The sequence below is a fragment of the Corticium candelabrum genome, chromosome 8 (assembly GCF_963422355.1).
Source record: "Corticium candelabrum chromosome 8, ooCorCand1.1, whole genome shotgun sequence".
NCBI lineage: Eukaryota > Metazoa > Porifera > Homoscleromorpha > Homosclerophorida > Plakinidae > Corticium > Corticium candelabrum.
The window spans coordinates 4,618,423-4,637,317 of NC_085092.1; the positions used below are offsets into that span (position 1 = coordinate 4,618,423).

At 40.9% G+C, this 18,895-nt stretch overlaps 1 protein-coding gene and 1 long non-coding RNA gene across 2 annotated transcripts; one reads left to right on the forward strand and one right to left on the reverse strand.

The window, feature by feature from the left end:
• The first annotated feature begins 9,674 nt into the window (after positions 1 to 9,674).
• Positions 9,675 to 14,816, forward strand: LOC134183822 (uncharacterized). The gene is made up of 7 exons (XR_009970588.1): positions 9,675 to 9,789; positions 11,040 to 11,108; positions 11,474 to 11,815; positions 12,384 to 12,455; positions 12,521 to 12,628; positions 12,969 to 13,077; positions 14,665 to 14,816. It is a non-coding gene; the product is annotated as an uncharacterized LOC134183822 (long non-coding RNA).
• Positions 14,817 to 15,734: 918 nt separating this feature from the next.
• On the reverse strand, positions 15,735 to 18,301 carry LOC134183809 (syntaxin-7-like). The gene is made up of 6 exons (XM_062651382.1): positions 18,130 to 18,301; positions 17,710 to 17,775; positions 17,582 to 17,651; positions 16,308 to 16,398; positions 16,166 to 16,243; positions 15,735 to 15,842 (listed from the first exon to the last, which is right to left on the reverse strand). Exons 1-6 carry the CDS (start codon positions 18,254 to 18,256, stop codon positions 15,780 to 15,782), a joined length of 495 nt encoding a protein of 164 aa, XP_062507366.1. The 5' UTR covers positions 18,257 to 18,301; the 3' UTR covers positions 15,735 to 15,779.
• Between the last annotated feature and the right edge of the window lie 594 nt (positions 18,302 to 18,895).

Here is an 18,895-nt window from a genome sequence, read left to right on the forward strand (position 1 = left end):
GCATGAGGAGATCATGTTGGAAATAACTGCTAACTAGTTACTATATGTTAATTGATTAACTAAATAGTTAGTTAGAGACACGTTAGTGTTAGAGGGTTATACCTCGTTTACACTGAGAACAGTTTCTTGAAAACAGTTCTGAGAATTGTTCTGGGAGCTGTTCTGGCGCCCGTTTACACTGCATCCGGCTTATCCGTTCTGACGCCTCGATGTCCTCGAACTCCCAAACCTTTAGCAGAGAAAGAGGTAACGCACGCTTCTTGTTGTAGCCGTCATGTGATCGATTAGATAACGCACGTTACTATGTCTCGCGTCGCTGTTCTTCAACTATTGCTTGTTCACCTCCAAGCAACCGAATTTCTAAGGCTACACTCAAAGAGTCGTTGTATGGAGTCTTCCCCCACAATTCAATGAGTTTCATCGTCTCATCATCACTCCACGTCGCCATAGCGATATCCGGGAAACTACAAGAACTGCGCTTGCGTCGGTACTGTTCTGGGCTGCGGGAGAGTTTACACTGCAACTGGAACTATTCTATAACTCGAGAACCGTTCTCGACTGCCAGTGTAAACGGGATATTAGAGTTAGTGACACCACAAACGCAACTGATGCACTGCACACGACGCTAGTTCTAGCGTCATATTGTGAACGAGCCTTTACCGTCTCCGCATCCTTCTAATCAGCCAAGGGTTTAGCACACTATAGTGCTTCTTGATTTGAAAAATGACACATCAGGCTCAGCCGCTACGTCGACAAATAGATTCGGTTTGTGTCTGCGCTTTTCTATGGCCCTAAACGTCTCCACGAGAGGCCATCCGAGAACCGATTCTCGTTCCTGCTGGCTAAAATGAGCCAAATCTACTGTCTGTCATGCACGTATCAAGAATATAGTTATCTACAGTAATGTCTAGACACGTCGCCCTGTAATTCATACTTAGACAATTGTGTAACCAAAACATGCACTTGCGTGCATAGGAATCAACATTCTGGCGTTGGATAGGTTTGTAGACAAGCCGTGCAGAGGTCGACTAACCGGCGTGTGTAGTCAGTGGTCGCGTTGAATGATTTTGCAATGCCAAACGTTTTATTTCATTTTTCGCGAAACAAACAGCTTATGATCTATGCTGCAGCGTTATTTCTATGCTAAACTGGTTACTCAACAAATTGCAACAACGCGTTTACTCAAAACTTACGAGTCAAAGTCACTTGTGGTTTTGCGTCTCTGGGTCGCTTCCGTCGTCTTCGTCTATCAGGCATTGCAGTAGGCCCAAGGAGCCCACTTGCAACCTGCACCACCGCTGCAGCACGAACCGCAGCTGTAGACAGGATAGCAGGCGCAAGCAGTACCAGCTGGCCAACAGTCGTTTACGTTGTCGTTTGCACGGCAGATTCCGTTATCACACCTAAGACCGTCGTTGCAAATCTTCATCAGGTAGTTATCGCCTTTCCAGGTGGAATTCATCGGAACGCAACCTTTTTCGCCTTCGTCGAGCCTTTTGAATGGGCCGATGACATCAAGAGAGTAGGCAGCAGCGACCAAGACGAGAAAGAGGAAAACCTTCATGTTCCAACAGTACAGTAACAACAGCACAGAATGAATACGCTCCTCAAATGCGAACGATTATATTGAGCAAACTGTCTAGCACAATCACATGAAGTAATCTAACTCGATAAGGCATATGGTAAATCTCATACTCATGATCACGTTGTCGCGATGTTCGGTTGCTTTGAAAAATCTTGTTCCTATTCAAGCGAGATGTCAGACTGACGTTGACCAGCTACTTTGATTGAGACTGATACGAAGGTGACAAATTCCAACCATTCGTGTGCCACACCAACGTGTAACATAACACTATCTCACACGCCAGACGAGCTCGTACTTGACAGTGAAAGTTATAACTCGCTCTCTAACTCCATACGTAGTGCTAGAACATCCACAGGTAAGACGACACTTTCTCAAAGTATTTGCCGCGGTGAAAACAAGGAAGACGAGCTGCAATTCTAGTAACAGCTGGGAGACTCTAAGCAGTACGACGACTATCCGGATTCTTAACAATAACAATGATAGCAATCTGGCAATCGACAAATGCCATTTGTAGGTGAAACGTACCCTACTAACACATTTCTTTACTCTCCACTCAGGTTCCAATTGTTGGCGGGAGTAAACACATTTATCGACTAACCACATCTAAAGGAAATCCGAGAAATCATAATTTCGAATGAGACCAAGATCGTGCATGACCGTGATCCACAAGAAATATTGCGAGTTTTCAATTGCCAAGGTCAACGAAGACACAGAGTGTACCAAGCATGCACCTTCTGGCTCGTATGTCTAGTCTCGCAATCGAAGCCTTCCTATGTGCATGCTCACTATGTTCTTCACAGCGAGTTTGGAGGAAGGCTTGGCATGCGATGCTATCGCTCAATATTGTGAGCTGAGTAGGTCTCGTGGTCCACAATATTGGTAGGTGTAACCTTCTAGACACTTGTCAATGTGGAGAGGCTCAGAAAGGTCAATAAACATGCACCTGTTGTAGTTGTTTTGACAGACGAACTGTTGTCATGCTAATTCGATAAGAACTCACTGATTGAAATCGTCTGTTCTGATAGCGATTTTGGGACGAAAGTGTAAACCAGATCCAAAATGCGTTTTTACTGACGTCAACGTGTCAATCTTCTGTTCGTCTATATCGAATGCCCGTTCTAGAGACGACGGTGTACGTATTGCAATATAAAGTTCCAGTTCCGTAATATCGGGTCACGTGAGGCCAGTGTTTACTCCTTCACAGTTGGGTAGACTTCCTTTGTAGATTATAGTTCAACACGTGTCGTCGTGTTTGCCTACTATTATGTGTTCCAGCTGTTATTCCAGTTATTGTAGGCAAACACGACGACACGTGTTGAACTCTAATCTACAAAGGAAGTCTATCCATCTGTGAAGGAGTGGACACTGGCCACACGTGACCCGATATCACTTTACATTGCAATGCGTACACCGTCATCTCTAGAACGTGCAGTCGATAGAGACAAACAGAGGATTGACATGTTGACGTCAGTCAAAACGCATTTTGGATCTGGTTTACACTTTCGTCCCAAAATCGCCATCAGAACAGACGATTTCAATCAGTGAGTTCTTATCAAATTAGCATGACAACAGTTCGTCTGTCAAAACAACTACAACAGGTGCATGTTTATTGACCTTTCTGAGCCTCTCCACATTGACAAGTGTCTAGAAGGTTACACCTACCAATATTGTGGACCACGAGACCTACTCAGCTCACAATATTAAGCGATAGCATCGCATGCCAAGCCTTCCTCCAAACTCGCTGTGAAGAACATAGTGAGCATGCACATAGGAAGGCTTCGATTGCGAGGCTAGACATACGAGCCAGAAGGTGCATGCTTGGTACACTCTGTGTCCTCGTTCACCTTGGCAATTGAAAACTCGCAATATTTTTTGTGGATCACGGTCATGCACGCTCTTGGTCTCATTCGAAATTATGATTTCTCGGATTTCCTTCAGATGTGGTTAGTCGATAAACGTGTTTACTCCCGCCAACAATTGGAACCTGAGTGGAGAGTAAAGAAATGTGTTAATAGGGTACGTTTCACCTACAAATGGAATTTGCCGATTGCCAGATTGCTATCATTGTTATTGTTAAGAATCCGGATAGTCGTCGTACTGCTTAGAGTCTCCCAGCTGTTACTAGAATTGCAGCTCGTCTTCCTTGTTTTCACCGCGGCAAATACTTTGAGAAAGTGTCGTCTTACCTGTGGATGTTCTAGCACTACGTATGGAGTTAGAGAGCGAGTTATAACTTTCACTGTCAAGTACGAGCTCGTCTGGCGTGTGAGATAGTGTTATGTTACACGTTGGTGTGGCACACGAATGGTTGGAATTTGTCACCTTCGTATCAGTCTCAATCAAAGTAGCTGGCCAACGTCAGTCTGGCATCTCGCCTGGAATAGGAACAAGATTTTTCAAAGCAACCTATATGCCTTATTGAGTTAGGTTACGTCATGTGATTGTGCTAGCCTCGACGCTAGGCCATATTCGCCTTACGTGGTGGAGTAACGCGCGCGATTATGCGTAGGGTTCACATGACCGGAAACGAAGTTGCCACCGTAAGGCGAAGATTGGCCTAGGGACACATTATGCATAAGTACCCTCACGTGACTTATTATCCAATTACTCAATAATCTTTTTTCAATTACTTTAATGTAGTAAGCTTCTCCTGGTTCGTCATCATTACCTTCTCTCATTTCGTAACTATTATTTGATTTCACAAAGTTCCTTGTAATTATCGATATCAACATTTAGTTCAATTTTTTTGCATCATATTCAGTACTGTAATTATTTGTTATTAAAATGAAAACATAAGATTTGGCTTGTTTGCTGTTGCTTTGTTGCATTGTTATTGATCATATGTCTAATGACTAGATCGATCTACACACACACACACACACACACACACACACACACACACACACACACACACACACACACACACACACACACACACACACACACACACACACACACACACACACACACACACACACACACACACACATACACACACACACACACACACACACACACACACACACACACACACACACACACACACACACACACACACACACACACACACACAGTAATGATAAATGTCTCATCAAAGCGAATCTGTGGTATGTCATGAACACCAGTTGGTCTGTCAATGACCAATGACCAGCCATTGTATTCCAATCTGACTGGTTTCTGTACAGCACTGGCATTCGGGACTTTCAATAGACTAACTCTAGACAAACTGATTGCATGTAGTCAGTACAACGCAGCACGACAAAAATTATGAGAAACTGAAATGGCGTCAAAAAAAGTATATATTATATTCGACTCACTGGGTTTGAATATCCTGTCGAAACCAGTGTTTGTTCTTCAATTCTGTCATTTGCAAAGGGTACATTCCTCCTTTAATTATTAGAGTTCGAAGAGTTCCTCGATTCTTCACACACCCAATCATCAGTAAATTCTTAAATAATGAAACAATGTTCTATTTTGCTGTCACTCTCGACATCATTGCTATGCACACGAAAATGGAATATTATTGTATACAACCGGCGTACAACAGCAGAGAAAGGTTGTAATGTTTTTAGACGTGTCTATCTGTCTGTGTCTGTTTGTCTGTCTTGCAACTCTCGTGTGATTTTTAAAAGTTGTCGAAGTTGTCTAAGTGCAATTTTGCTGACTTTCTGTATGGTAAAGACGTTCAAAATTTTGTTCATTGACTGTTATTGTTAGGCATAAGTAAAGTTAGCGAGTGTTATTGGTAGAGTAAGAGTTCAAATATAACAATCTGTCTGTCTGTCTGTCTGTCTGTCTGTCTGTCTGTCTGTCTGTCTGTCAATGGTAGTATATTTCGAACATGATCACTATTACAGGCTAAATAAAGTAGCTAATAGCAAACTTTAAAAGTGAGTTCTATAGCCGTATAGGACCGTGATACCTATCAATCTGTCTGTCTGTCTGTCTGTCTGTCTGTCTGTCTTTTAATTATATATTTTCATGAAAGCTATTACAACCTAAACTAACTAAAATGTTTCAGAGACCCAATAGGGTCAATGCACCTCACAAACTAATGTACTCTGTCCGTTTGTCTGTTTGTCTGTCTGTCTGTCTCTGTCTGTTGCATGCATATTCCACCATACCTCTTCAGCGGCTCTTCAAATAATATCTTTACTCCAGGGATTCATAAGCCATACTGACATCTACCTAACTCAGTGTTGGAACCATTAGACAATATCTGGTCTATATTGTCTGTCTCTAAATACTGATTTCTAGGCTCCTCGTGGCGGTGCATTTGAAGTGTGTTGAGGCAGTCACTCTAAGTATTTATCATTGTGTTGTAAGACTGGCACTCCACCAAACATACAGGTGAGTAGTTCAATCCAGATCATAACCATAAAAATAATCACTCAAAGACAGGATATGCAGAGGACAAACGTGAAACAAAAAAGTTATCTAAGTATGATAAAGAGTTGACCCAAATTGGATCACGACGTAATACAATCCTCTGATATATAAATATTTTGGGTTTGGGGGACTGCCCTTTTATGTAGACATTCACCACAAATTAATCGTTGCAGACTGCTTAGTCAGATTTACAGTCGATATTGCAGTCTTACAGTTTGATTCAAAATAAAGAAAATTTGTATGTCCCTCTGTTTGTCCGTCTGTCGGTCTGTCTATCCGTCTGTCTGTCTGTCTATCCGTCTGTCTGTCTATTTGTTTGTCTGTCTGTCTGTCTGTCTGTCTAGCTATCTATCTGTCCGTCCAGAAATTTCAATGTTTGATCGAAGTACTGGATAGAATTTGGATCTTGATGTGTCCCTGGCTCATCCATGGAGTCAGGACATTATTAGGAGGGCTAGCAAGGACAATGGTCATGCCATCGCGACAAGAGAAAAGAACATGAAAAAATATTCAGAAGAGCTTGCTCCAGGAAAATATGTATCAAGGTGTGTTCCTCTTGTGATAGAACATTTTGGAAGGTAAAGGCAGAGAATTTTTTGCAGCATTTGTCACAACAGTTAGCAAATCCAGAAGCCAATTTTAATGCCTCCATGTCTATTTCGAATTGGAGAAAAAGATTTTCTACAATTCTGCAAAGATGCAATGCCAAAATTATCCTTAGAAAACTTTCAATATTGTCACCTAATCATGGTGATTTAGATTTAAAAATCCTAGGATATGACATAACGTACAAGTAGAATCTGTATGAGAATAAATTATCTGTCAGTCTGTCTGTCTGTCTATTGAACTCAAATACCAAAATTTTACAAGAACCCTATAGGTAAACTGCTAACCTAAATGTCCATCTACTGAGACATACAAATCGAATACTACTAAAATTCTAATGAAAGATGTTCTGAATGTCTCTTTCATTGTGGTCCAATTCTTCGTCTCTCTGCAATTCTTCAAAGTTTTCTTAATATTACATTGGAATTGGACTTCTGAAGGCATATTGATGGTCTCTTTCTTACTTGTCCTCTAAACTGTGCTTCACGTATGACTATTTGTCTGTCTGTCTGTCTATTTGTCTGTCAGTCTGTCTGTCTATTTGTGTTTGCCTGTCTATTTGTCCGTCTGTCTATTTGTCTGTCTGTCAGCCTGTCTATTCTTCTGTCTGTGTGTCTATTTTCTGTCTGTCTATCTGTCTATTTGTCTGTCTGTCTGTCTGTCAACATAGTTTCTCTTGAATGGCTTAACATATCAAAATGAAATTATCAGAACAATAATCTTGCCAAAATCTTGGACGACTTCAAACAAGCACTTGGGGTCAAGATCAAGGTCACCACAACACGAGTTGTGCAATCCCATCGTAGATGCTTCTAGTCGTTCAATAAATTTAAAATGCAAATTGTTACTTGTAGATGCTTAAATATGATTGATATAGTAGTGCACGAATTCATCTAATCAGCAATACATTTAGACAAGTGCAAACACAAAGCAATCTAGCATACCAGCTGATAACATGCAAAGTGTTCAACGTATACATAACATGACGGATTGCTATATAAATCCAATGTATAGTCAATACAAAATTGACATAGTGATCGAAACTGTACAGTGGAGGTTAATTGAAATCTTTTTATTTCGTGTCTGCTGCTACTTTTTCACCTTGACTGCGACGACTGTTGCTACAATTGCAGCTATGATGATGATGATGATGATGATGATGATGATGATAAGAAGGATGCACATCTTTATTCGTGCACGTTTCTATGAACAAGACATGCACAGTTATAATATGGAGTGAAAAGTGTGGTGTGATGTGGTATCAGGTGTGTGTGTGTGTGTGTGTGTGTGTGTGTGTGTGTGTGTGTGTGTGTGTGTGTGTGTGTGTGTGTGTGTGTGTGTGTGTGTGTGTGTGTGTGTGTGTGTGTGTGTGTGTGTGTGTGTGTGTGTGTGTGTGTGTGTGTGTGTGTGTGTGTGTGTGTGTGTGTGTGTGTGTGTGTGTGTGTGTGTGTGGTGTGTGTGGTGTGGTGGTGGTGTGTGTGTGTGTGTGTGTGTGTGTGTGTGTGTGTGTGTGTGTGTGTGTGTGTGTGTGTGTGTGTGTGTGTGTGTGTGTGTGTGTGTGTGTGTGTGTGTGTGTGTGTGTGTGTGTGTGTAATGATCAGTAGCAAGCCACACATTCCTGTTACTCTTTATCCCAATAACTACGATTCAGCAGCAAATCGTACGTCTCCTGCATTCATACAATGGTGCATCTGCTGCAACCGCAAATGCTTGAAAAACAGCCACATGCAACTTATACATCTTTCAGTGTGTTAGTTGCTGCTTGGATGCATGAATGTTTCAGCAACAATTTCCTTCTGTAGTACTTGATTGTGACATTGTACATCATCTACAAATTTGAACCATCTTGCCGCTCCATCAGAGCAACAACATGCGGCCATTGCCCTAGCCTTGTCTCCAGGAGATCGCTTCGCTCCTCCGTGCAGCGCTCGTGCATCACATGACTATGTTGACATCACAGCCTCACTCGTCGGAGTGAGAAGAACGACTGGATCTTCCAAGGAGGCCGTGAGGGCCCTTTTTGATTCGATTATGTAAAGATAAGTCTGACCCTAGTGATATAACAAACATCACGTGAGAGCAACACAACGTCGCGTGCATGAGGGAATGAATGACCACCGACAATGCCAATAGAGTGAGGTGTAGAAATCTAGAAGATCCTAACTACACATGTTTGCTGCAATTTCGAGTTAGTAGACTGCAACAGTCGGGCGTAAAGTAAAGTTTTGCTGATGTAACCCTTTGATGATCATGATGCGTGATTACCATGGCACGTTTTGACCGCTGCGAGATCCATGTTGCACAACATGTTCAATCTCACCAAATTTACACCGACTCCACTAGCCCAAAACGACTTCTTTCCCCGAATGAAACCACGTAGTTCAGTGATTGCCTGCAAGGATTTCGTTAGAAACAAAAGCAGTGCCAGACAGTGGATCAATGCTGACATTTACAATGAAGAAAAGCAAGCGAATGCTACTTCTGCCGTTTAGTGCAGTAGAAAAATTGTTTGTCATACATCTTTTGTTGTATTCAGACAACACAAACGACATACAGTCATGTGATGAGTTGTTGACAAGTCAGGACAAACTATCAAGAAGGTCATCTGTCAGCCATCTTGTGCATGCCAACTTTGAAAACTGATGGGTGCTAATGCTTTGACATGCTATAGCCAATGGTGGCTGATTGAGCAGTATGTCTCTGAACTGTTGAATGGTATCACTACTAGGACGTTGAATATTCAGAGTGCTTGGAAGTTGGCATGTCTCATCAAACTACTCTTACTCCTGATGCACCTAGCAATAACATACCATGCTCTAATGTTATGATTATTCTAGGATTTGTAGGCTAATTGTAGGGTTTGTGCATACCGAGCATGCGCATCTGTGTGTGTGTGTGTGTGTGTGTGTGTGTGTGTGTGTGTGTGTGTGTGTGTGTGTGTGTGTCTGTGTGTTTTGATCGTGTGGGAATTGTGTTGATTGTCTAGATTCTTTCCTATTTGAATTGTCAAAGTTGACTCCCAGCTATCCAATGCCTTTTTGCTGTTCAACAACCGATAACGACTTCAACTGCTGTGAGTGTGAAATCGGTGAATGAAGTCAAGGAGGAACTTGGAGGTGTGACAGCCGATGGGGATCAACAGCAACGAGGAGTGGAGAACGTGAAGAATGAGAAGTCGGCTGTTGTGGAGGACAAAGCAGCAGCATTGGGTACAGATTGTAGTGACTGGATCGCGTAGTACGTGTTTGCTGATGGAGTGACGGATAAGCAGACAAACGGATAGACCGTCACTGTCACAGACAGATGGATAGACGAACACATGGACAGACACACAGATGTACAGACAGACAGACACAGACGGACAGATGGACAGACTCATACAGACAGATAGACAGACTCACAGACAGAGAGATAGACAGGAACACAGACAGACAGATGGATAGACACACAGACAGACAGATGGACAGACACACAAAAAGAAAGATGGACAGACACACAGACGGACATGTGGACAGACACACAGACAGAGAGATGGACAGACGAACAGAAATGGATGCGACAGACAAACAGACAAACAATGGACAGACAAATAGACAGAAAAACAGATGGACAAACAATTGACAGACATATAAACAATGGACAGACAGACAGATAAACAATGGACAGATAATTGACAGACAAGCAAACCAACAATGGATAGACAGATGGACAAACAATTGACAGACGCAGACAAACAATGGACAGACACATAGACAAACAATTGACAAACAGACAGACAGGTGGACAAACAATTGACAGACACAGGCAAGCAGTGGACAGACACACAGACAAACAATAGACAGACACACAGACAAACAATGGACAGACACACAGACAAACAATTGACAGACAGATGGACATAAAGACAGACAGGTGGACAAACAATTGACAGGCACAGGCAAGCAATGGACAGACAGGTGAGCAAACAATTGATAGACAAAGGCAAGCGATGGACAGACAGGTGAGCAAACAATTGATAGACACAGGCAAGCGATGGACAGACAGGTGGCCAAACAATTGATAGACACAGACAAACAATGGACAGACAGGTTGACAAACAATTGACAGACACAGACAAGCAATGGACAGACACACAGACAAACAATGGACAGGCACACAGACAAACAATTGATAGACAGACGGGCAAACTATCGACGGATGACAAATGTATCATGAATGGTAAATACACCGTACACGCACACACACACGCACAAACACACACACACACACACACACACACACACACACACACACACACACACACACACACACAGACACCTATCTGCCACGCCCACGCACTTTCCATCTAAACTCATTTCAAGTCTCTGTTTGTCGGTTGTGTCCTTTTTGTGGTGTGAAACACAGAAGTTGCATGACGTCGATTAGTCTAGGTGTTGGATGTATTTCATATGTGTTGCAGGGTTGAGGCAATCGAATGGCTACGAAAGGAGACGATTATTATTTCTATTATAATACTGAATGCCTGAAGGTACAGTTGATATAGTCACCAATCATGTAAATTATTGATTAATAATTTATCAATATAAATTAATTGTATGCTATTTATTTATATTAATACATAAGAAATAAAAATAAATAAATAAATAATTTGCATATTATTAATTTATATAAATAAAAATATATATAAATTAATTGTATGCAAATTACTGGTTTATTATTTAATAAATAAAAATAAAAATAAATTAATTAATAATTTGCATATAATTAATTTATATAAATTAATTGTATACAAATTTTTATTTTTGTTATTTAACAATAATTTATTTATATAAATTATTTGTACGCAAATTATTTGTTATTTTTTGTACGTATTGACTGTCGTCTCTATTCCAGGGTGACCAATGCCCTTTCCGTCACAGTCAAGCTGCACTCGGTAACAACACTGTCTGTATGTACGTTGTGGCTACAAGGATCGTGCTTTTGATCAGCATGTCCGTTCAGCATGTCCGTTCAGACATATGCATATCACCGTGAATGGTGACACGTTCGTCTATTTCTCACATTCTTGTGAGAATGTCGAATGTTTAGCCGTTGAAGAGTGAGTTGTCGTGTTGCTTTGAGATTCAACCGAGTGGCTGCCTCAAGCCCAACTGTCCTTTCAAGCATTTCAAGCCGCGAGAAATGTGAGCACACTGGGAACGAGCTCGATGGTGATGTCAACGACATAGCCAGTTGGTATGGCGTGTTAATGGGAGAGTTTAGGGGATAGCAGCATGTACAGACAAGTGGGCAAATGGTTGGACTTGATAGACAGACAGAGGGAAAGAGACGGATGATGGGAAGTTGATTGGATGGAAGGGCAGACGTGTAGACAGATGGAGAATCAAAGATGTTTGGATGGATGGACAGACAGATGGACAGACAGACAGACAGATGGAGAGAAGGACAGACAGAGAGATGGACATACCTAGAGACAGACAGATGAACAGACAGACAGACAATGGACAGACAAGTAAACAAACAGACAGAAAGATGGACAGACAGATAGACAGACAGATAGACAGATGGACATACAGACAGACAGACAAATGGACAGACAAGTAGACAAACACACAGAAAGATGGACAAACAATGGACAGACAGACAGAGGACAGACAGAGAGATGGACATACAAACAGACTGATGGACAGACAGACAGACACAGTTGATTGGCTGACAGATTCATGAATGAAAGAAGACACTAATCCTGTACAATCCCTCCAACCCTCCACAGTAAAGATCTACATTTTGTATTTTGTTTCAGTTGCTGTCACACCGTCTGTTCGTGTTTCTACCAACTTGGTTAAAGCACAGGACACGGAGACGCCAAATTTCCGTGAGAATCACTCTTGTGTGTTGCTTGGCTAAATATCAGTAATGAGAACTCATCTCTTGTGTCAGTTGGAGTTGTAAAGGAAGGGATGACGTCTCTATCAGCCCAGTCAGACAACAACGGAACATCAAATTTGACTGTTAGTGGGCAGATAGTCACACCAACAAAACCGATAGGTGTGTGTGTGTGTGTGTGTGTGTGTGTGTGTGTGTGTGTGTGTGTGTGTGTGTGTGTGTGTGTGTGTGTGTTGTGTGTGTGTTGTGTGTGTGTGTGTGTGTGTGTGTGTGTGTGTGTGTGTGTGTGTGTGTGTGTGTGTGTGTGTGTGTGTGTGTGTGTGTGTGTGTGTGTGTGTGTCCAACTGCCTGGATATTATCCTTGCTGTCCCGGATTTCTTGTACACGACGCGCTGTGCAGGAAGTCTACAGTACGATTCCGGTATTTTTAGTTCTTGTTTGATTCTATTGTGGTAGCGTCTTTCTTGCCCACAACGTGTGTTGAATATGTGTGTGATGTTAGGAGCATCTTCTTCTGCGTGCAGTTTGGCATGGGAATGGTCTGCTAACCACATAACTCAGGAATTGGGTATAGCAATTGAGTTTTAGAGCAGCAGTTGAAAAAATTCTTGGTACGTTTCAAATAAATAAATAGATTTTGGGCAAGGATTCGATTAGCAAGATTGATATTCTAAACATTTGTGTGTAAGCAATGCTAGCATGTATACCTTGCTTTGTCAACATTTGCTAAATATTTAATTTTAAAAATTTTGAGAAATTTTTAGAATAATTTGACTTGTACTGGTGTGTGCTGGGTTTGATACTTAATTAATTCAACATCTAAAATTTAGTTTCAATCATTTGTCTGTTAATTTGCAGTTTGATAATGATTTATACAGCCTACATTGATTGATTTGTACCGCCAATTTATATATAGTTAATATTATTGTATACAGGCAATATTGATTAATGTATACTGTACAGTAAATATTGATTGATATATACATTAGCAATGGTGTTAAGCTTAACCTTGTTTTGAAGACTGACATTCTCTATTTCAAGTTACTCAAGAAGCAGCAAGACGTCTGTGTGGTAACATGGATTATTTTGGTGACCTTGTTCTTTAGTTTGGACATAGACTTTTTTATGGATAAAACCCCACGATGCAACCAGTGAAATTATTTGGCATGCACTGGTGGTAGATAACAAGGAATTCAAACGAGAACTAAAATGAAGGAGCGAGCAATAATAGTCTTACTATATATCAACCAATATTGACTGTGTATATCAATCAATATTGACTGGCTGTATAAGATCATATTGACTATATATAAATAGACAGTATAAATCAATCAAGGTAGACTGTAGAAATCATTATCAAACTGTAAATTTAAAGAAAATATGATTTTAGGTATAATTTTACATGCTGAATTAACTATCAAACCCAACACACCTCAGATTATTCAAAAAATTTCTCAATTTAAAAAAATTAAGTATTAAATAAATGTAGGAAAAGTGAGGTATGCTATACATTCTTTACATATACTTTACATGCATACGATACATGGTTTGGTTGCAGTCAATAATACAGAATGAGGATGTGCATGTGTAGAGGTATAGTTGGCGTGTGAGGGTCGCCTCGTGATGAATTTGAAGCTAAAGAAGAGATCCCATTCTAAGAACACTTTCACTTGAGAGAGGACTGCAATTTGCCTCTGTAATTTTTGGAATAAGTTTATTTCTTGTGGCAGGGTACAAGACCTACGATACCACAAATATGACTCAATGTTAACTAATTAAGTTGTCAATATTACAGATAATCGTGAAACATTGGATTGGTTACATGTATTGATCGGTATCGGCTTGTATTAGTCTAGATTATCAGTTATTGGAGAATAAGTAAAACTGTTTTATCAGTGCAACTTTAGCAAAAAAGGGTTTTTGTACATGGTCCAGTGCAGGCGTGTATGTATGTTTTGCCTTTAACAGCCAGTGCTGCAAAAATGGTCCAGCTATACTTTTTGTGGTGTTCTGGACAGCAACAAATGTCCATATATATATTGGTCCCTTGAAAATCAATGGTTCAGCGAGTGTTGTCCATGTCATTACACTGTACAAGTAACCAGTTCATGTACTGTACAGTCTTTAAATTAATTGATTAATTAAATGAAATTTTTTACTGAAGAAATGCTATGCTTAATATTTTGCATTGTGTGTAGGACATGTGAAGAAGATTGCATATATTTGGAAGGTTGGATCAATGAATGGCATGTCAAAGTAGTGTCCAGCAAAATCATGCCACTATTCAAGCTGCTAGTGCAATAGCTGTGACATTTGTTTACCAGTTTACGATGCTGTATAATTCAATTCTAACCAGTTATAGTCATTACCAGTTGGATATAATAATATAAATACACACACCACATATATAATAAGGTAAGTGTATACTGAGCACTGATAACAATCTGTGGCATATCAGTACTGAGTAGCAAGTCAAATAACAACTTGTTTGTAGTTGTGTGTGTACAATGTTGCATTTAGTAACTCTTACCAACTGCTTCAAGTGTGCTTTAGCGAATTACGGTTAATTGGTAAAATTCACGTACATATACCTGTGAGTCAATGGATTTGGCGTCATGTATTGCTTGGAACTCTCTAATTTCTTCAAGATTGAATACGCCAAATAGGAATGCACCGGCTTGAGTGTTGTCTCCAGCCTGCTCATTGATTCTTCCAGCCAGATTTCTGCATGCAGACTCACTGGGCATCATTGGGCTACTGTGTGGGTCGCTAAAGTGAGTGGCTTTGGGCACAGTGATGAGCTGGCCCTTCTCTGGACTCACTTTGGGAAAGGTCAGTATCGTACAATCTTGCCTGTTTAGGTGTCTAGCGGACCTAGATGCATTGAAAAAGAAGTAGACACGTGATGGAGTGCAGATTGAGTCTCATGTACGTGTGCATACGTACGGCTTCACTAGCTAACCTGCCCTTGAATGTCGTAAGAAAAGAGCTCGAAAACTTGGCAAACATGTCACGACAGCGAAAAGAGCGCGAAAGAAAACAGGCGGGACTAAACGCACTTTTGACTGGATTTGGCGCGGATTACGTAAAGCCGGCACGTGAAGGACGGGCTTATGGCACGTGCAGATTACAGCGTATACGGGACGTTTATCCGGGTACTGAAGAAAGTGGGCCCCAAAAAAGTTCGCGACGAGACTACCATTGCCTCACAGTTTCATTCATTCGTTACTCAATTAAATAAAATATATTATATTAACCTTATATCATTTGCATATCTATATTTCATGTCAAACCTGATATTTAGTAGCCGATTTCAGTTGTTGGTTTCCTTCTTCGACTCTAATTTTAACCGTTGTAATATTGGCTTCAACCAAATCTGCAATAGGAGAAGATTACATACTCAACTAGTTCACAACAAGACGAACTGAACACAAGTACATCTCAGCAGCAAAAATTTAACAAACAATCGGATCAGAACCCAAAAATAAAATGCACAAACTGCACACACACACACACACACACACACACACACACACACACATACACACACACACACACATACACACACACACACACACACACACACACACACACACACACACACACACAAACACACACACACACACACACACACACACACACACACACACACACACACACACACACACACACACATACACGCACCCCCACACACACTACCTTGAGAAGGTTTCGATACCGTTTTGTCGTATCATAATATTCGCTTTTCAACCTCTCAATACGCAGTCGTTCGTGTCTCTAACAATTGCCATCAATATTAACTAAAATACCTACAGCCCAAAATGTTAAAGAGTGTGAGTACACGGCCGGGTTCACGTGCTGTTTCTTCTAATCTCTTCAACGTTTGAGCAGTGTCTGATACCTCCTCTTTGACACTCGATCTTAAATCACCCCTAGAAAAGAAAAAGACTTCGTGACAATAACGTAACATGTTAGACGTCTCATTCATTTGCATGCATGACATGCAGTTAGTTAGTAACAGACAGTGTATAAACAATGTGACAGTGAGAGTTTAATAATTCGAATTTGGGCAGAATAATGTGGGAGTTTGTAACACTTTGAATTTGCGCAGAACAGGAACTGGAGGACGCGTTAGGGCCGCAACCGTGCTGAAATGCGAATGCATACGGCCACAGTGGCCAGTGAATGCGACATGAAGACAACAGTCAAGACGTCCAAGGAGTTCAACAAGAAAGTTTCATCCGCCACTATCCAGTCAATTTGTGATAAAACGCAGAGCAGAGTGGAATATAACGGTCGGTCATTGGTTATTGATCGTCCTAATGGTGTTCATGACTGACCACAATTTTGCTTTGATTGGACAGACCTACATGATTGGTCAAGACGTACAGTAATTGCATGAATGGTAGGGAATCAATGAGCGACCCAAATGTCTAGGCAACTGAGGGAAGCATCAGGCAAAATCTAGAGTTGATGATCACAAGATGTGTGAGTGCATAATCGACAATACTGTATACTGTAACAGTTATATTAGAGTGCAACTAAATAAAGTAGTAAATACGGTGCACCAGATACAAAAATTGAAGTAAATGTTGATGTCAATAATTACAAGAAATTTTGCGAAATCAAATAATGGATGCTGTAATTTACACACACACACACACACACACACACACACACACACACACACACACACACACACACACACACACACACACACACACACACACACACACACACACACACACACACACACACACACACACACACACACACACACACACACACACACACAACTATCATGCTTTCACTCCCCGTTGTTCATGTGTAAGTACATAAAATGTTAGCAAAGTGCACATGAACCATGTCAGTGTCGCAGAGAACTATCCAGCCTTTTATTGCAAGCAACATTGGTTGAAAGTTGAAAGAAAATGAAGGTGGTGGGCGTGGCATTAGGAAACGCCCACTTCAGGGAGTATACCGTTCTGCCTTTAGGATTTATCAATTTCAATAGAATATTATTGCAGCATAATAATATAATACGTTGCTTAGCAGTGTTCTCCCCAGAAATCTACTAAAATATTGGGATGAACCAATTCTGTCAATGTCACTTACAGTCGCCGCCTTAGTCCAGGTGCATCACTTGGCGTTCCAATTTGTCTCACTAATCGCTCCATCTGTGAAGCTAGAAAACGAAACGAGAGTCGACAGCATGATCACGTGACTATTTCAATCTCACTGACTGTTTCTGGAAATGGATTGAAAAGCATTACTCATCTCCTGACACTGAGAGTCAAAATCGTTAGCCTCTAATAAAACAAGCACAATTTTTATATAAAATTATGTTGTTATTAATATCAATAAATGTATAAATAATTAGTTAATTAACTGAAGAAATTTATCAAATTGAATGTAGACACCCTCAACTAATTGTGTAATCGTTTCTGGCATGTCCTGTCAAAGCCTTTCGTTTATACTAAGATTCTTAAAAATTTCACTGTCCACGTGTTAACTAAAGCATGCGCAGTACAACTCTTACTAATCGCAACGTCTTAGCTGACGGAAATAGCACGTGGTAATCCACGTGACATCGCGAAATCACGCATAAAACCGAGAAATCTACGACAATATCGCGGCAGCGTGTCGAAAATTATATAACTGACCACCAGACAATTGATATCCTTCGCCATCGGACGACGTAAATCCGTCGAGATGAACTTTGTCCTTCAGAGGGGCGCCTCGCGACGTCGATCCGTAATTCAAAGAGTCGTAATGGTCACGTCGTGACATCTCTCTTGGTGGCACGCTTCAAAACTTTTTAGTGACAGCACAGGCTTACACAGATTACCAGAGGACAATCCAACACCCGGACACCGGACATATGTAGTCCGGCTAGAACCTGTCCATGTCCGGCGGCATATTGTGTTGGCCGGACATTGAATGGTCACACCCAAATGGCATGATCCGAACACTCAAGAGTCAGACTACGTGCACTATCAAAGAGTATGTTTTCTTATCGTACGTCTATCTTTCTACTTGTCCGTAAGCCTGAACTGGGAAGTGAGTATGAGGCAGAGGTCACACCAGGTGTGCTCATTAGAGCATGTTACACCAATTACACAGGGAATCCGACAGAAAACCCTAGTGGGTTTCTTTGGGGGTTTGGGAGGTTTCACAAGAAAACCCTTCTAAAATCCTGTAGGGTTACTGATACAGTTACCCGGGAGGGTTTTCAAAACCCCTTCTAAAACTCCACAAAACCCTTTTCAAGGTCTCGAAGGGTTTTCGTTATAGCTGGTGGTTTAAAAATAGCATATTGATATAATTTTGTATGGAAATGTCCTTAATCTGATTAATTAAATGGGATAGATATAAAATTGAATCAAATCAAGTCCTGCCTTAAATTAAATTGGCTATTTTAGCACTTCA

What these genes read in the sequence shown, in the direction of transcription:
- LOC134183809 (XM_062651382.1), bottom strand. Translation starts at nt 18,256, where the DNA reads ATGTCACGACGTGACCATTACGACTCTTTGAATTACGGATCGACGTCG. An exon ending in AGGATATCAATTGTCTGGTG is followed by an intron (nt 17,776 to 18,129) that starts GTCAGTTATATA and finishes TTGTTTTATTAG; the next exon opens with AGGCTAACGATTTTGACTCT. An exon ending in TCAATCCATTTCCAGAAACA is followed by an intron (nt 17,652 to 17,709) that starts GTCAGTGAGATT and finishes TTCGTTTTCTAG; the next exon opens with CTTCACAGATGGAGCGATTA.